Source organism: Eimeria maxima, genomic scaffold (assembly GCF_000499605.1).
Source record: "Eimeria maxima Weybridge genomic scaffold, Emw_scaff3052, whole genome shotgun sequence".
NCBI lineage: Eukaryota > Apicomplexa > Conoidasida > Eucoccidiorida > Eimeriidae > Eimeria > Eimeria maxima.
In genome coordinates this window covers 1-2,311 of record NW_013565900.1, presented here as the reverse complement: position 1 = coordinate 2,311, position 2,311 = coordinate 1, and the positions used below count along the sequence as shown (strand labels likewise).

Below are 2,311 nucleotides of genomic sequence, written 5' to 3'. Positions count from 1 at the left end.
TCCGATTCAGCAGCCCTCCAGGCTTTTGCGGGTACCCAACCTCCTGTTGTTGCCTCAAATTCGGTTGGTTTGCCTCATCAGGTTGCAACGTTGCTGCCACAGGCTGCTGCATGGCGTGCTTCAGATGAAGAAGGCAGCACAGAGCTTTCATCTGGGACTTACCCGGAGCTAGATCCTGAATCCTGGCTGGATGCGCTTCCTGTCATAGGCAGTTTGCCTGAGAGTTCAATAGACAGCCATGAATCTTCCTCTCAAGGGCAGCCTCCAGAATTCTCACGACCTGCATGCCAAGTTTACTCAGGAACAACGGAAACATGGCTTTCAGGACAGGGTTTTCCAACAGCATCATCGAGCGTTCCAGACGAGGCCGCTGCTCCAGCAGCAGCGGGTGCTGCATCTGACGAGGTTGTTGCAACAGCAGCACCACCATCAACGACTGCTGCTGTCTCCGTGGCTGGTTTGATTTGCATGCACCCTTTTGTCAGGCTGCCTATTTTGCAGGAAGGGGTGGTGCCGCCGCCCATTGTATTGAATTCTTCCCATTTTGATGTAAGCAACCGTGCACCACTGCGGGAACTCTTGCTTGGTTTCCGCCACATGTTTATGAGGAAAGAGCTGGACCAGGCGGACGCTGCCTTTCTTGTCCAGCATATCCAGGACCTTGCAATGGCGTCGGCCGCTCGGGCGCGTTCAACTAGGCGGATGAGCCGCCCAGTGCATGGGGTGGCGAGCATAGGGAAGCACTTTCTCATTTTTGATGCAATCGTATCTGCTATGCACGTCCTCGGAGTTCCACCTAGATCAACCTCGTGGTGGATTGATTTCATCAGATGCTTCGATGCTGAGTACCGATACCCCCTACCATCACTTCGCACCAAAGAAAGTGGAAAGGTAAACGCCTACCTCGCCAATCGTCTTCTAGCCGCCATCTGCATCTACAAAATGGGAGAGCGGCCAAGGCCGGAGGAAATAATAGAACTGAAGCGGATCCTCCTCTTCTCCCCCTATGCACCCGTGCGTTTCAGGAGCGATAGTTGGGACCCATGGAGAGAGGATCATCTATTGTTTGCTTACAAACATCCTGCGTTGGATGGTTGGTTATGGAGGGGAAGGGACGCTTTCTAACGGCGTCAAATCTACATTTGAGGTCAAACATCAAAAGCAGCGAAACTTTGGGGGCATAGATGTATGCATATTGAATTAATGCTGCGTCAAGATCTTCCTGCGCAGCTCGGCTAAAGGGCCCGCAAGATAGAGCATAGGCAGGGGCAACGAACTTTCAAAGACGATATCTGAGGGCTCTGTCTGTCAATTTACGAAAAGTGCAACCTCGCTGTTGCTTTTTACCGGAAGGTTGCGTGATGGGCAGCCGTAACGATAGGACCTCTGTTCCTGCTGCCTGTCCGCTGGCATACTGAGTGTATTGCCGTTTACTTCCCCCGTTGGAACTTCCTACTCCAGGAAGCATCGGACATCCTGTTGAGTTCGAGCAAACAGTGTGACACAAACGTTGAGCACGGTAATTCCCACCGATACGCAAATTTCACACCGAGAAGCCCCCATTAGGCCAGGATTCATTGCACGTTACGCTTCGAAGCTTGGAGCTATGGACGGAGAGCACTTTGCCGTACATTTAGGTGTAAATGAAGCCTTGCATCTGTGAATTAGTGCACTCTATTGACACAAGAAGGACGGCTTTTGGTTTGCGACGGTATAGCATTTGTACCGGCGGGAAATGAGACGCCAATGGAACTAGCACCACAAGAGGTGGACGAACCTGGGGGTCAAAGCCCATCCAACCAAGTGAACTGCAAAGGCACATTGTGGACGGGTTCCGTTATTCATTTTTAGCTTTTTAGGATGTGCTCAATTCGATGTAGTCGCGCCGTTCGTCTGGGCGGGTGGTGACAGTATGCATACAATGATGTGTAGCCCAATCCACAAGAGATTGGCGCCTAGTGGGAAACATTACTGTTTTTGGGCAACTGAATTACGCAGAAGTAGCCATATGCAAGAGGCTAATGACGACCTAGAGGGGGAGGAGACTTGCACCGGTTATGGAGCGACTGCGGTGCCATTAGCCCACAGCACCTTAATATCGTGGCAGGTGTGTCTTTGGTAGTCCCTTCGAGATTTTGCACAGGCATGGAAAGCCAGGGGTTGCAGTGCATGACAATCCCGGGCTCCTGGTGATCGGTACAGTAAGAACTAGGTCGAGACAGCTGACTCTCGTCGCATTCAAGTTTAAGTTCCACTTTTAGGTTCGGTGAGTTTTACTTCATCGTTTGTGTGAGGATGGCATGATCAGGCA

The 2,311-nt window shown here is 51.4% G+C and overlaps 1 protein-coding gene across 1 annotated transcript; it reads left to right on the top strand.

Moving 5' to 3' along the window:
- EMWEY_00059930 (hypothetical protein, conserved) lies at positions 1 to 1,125 on the top strand (the record flags this gene model as incomplete). Its single annotated transcript, XM_013481293.1, has 1 exon — positions 1 to 1,125. A coding segment is annotated over one exon (1,125 nt), but the record flags the coding sequence as incomplete, so codon positions are not given.
- Positions 1,126 to 2,311: the final 1,186 nt, after the last annotated feature.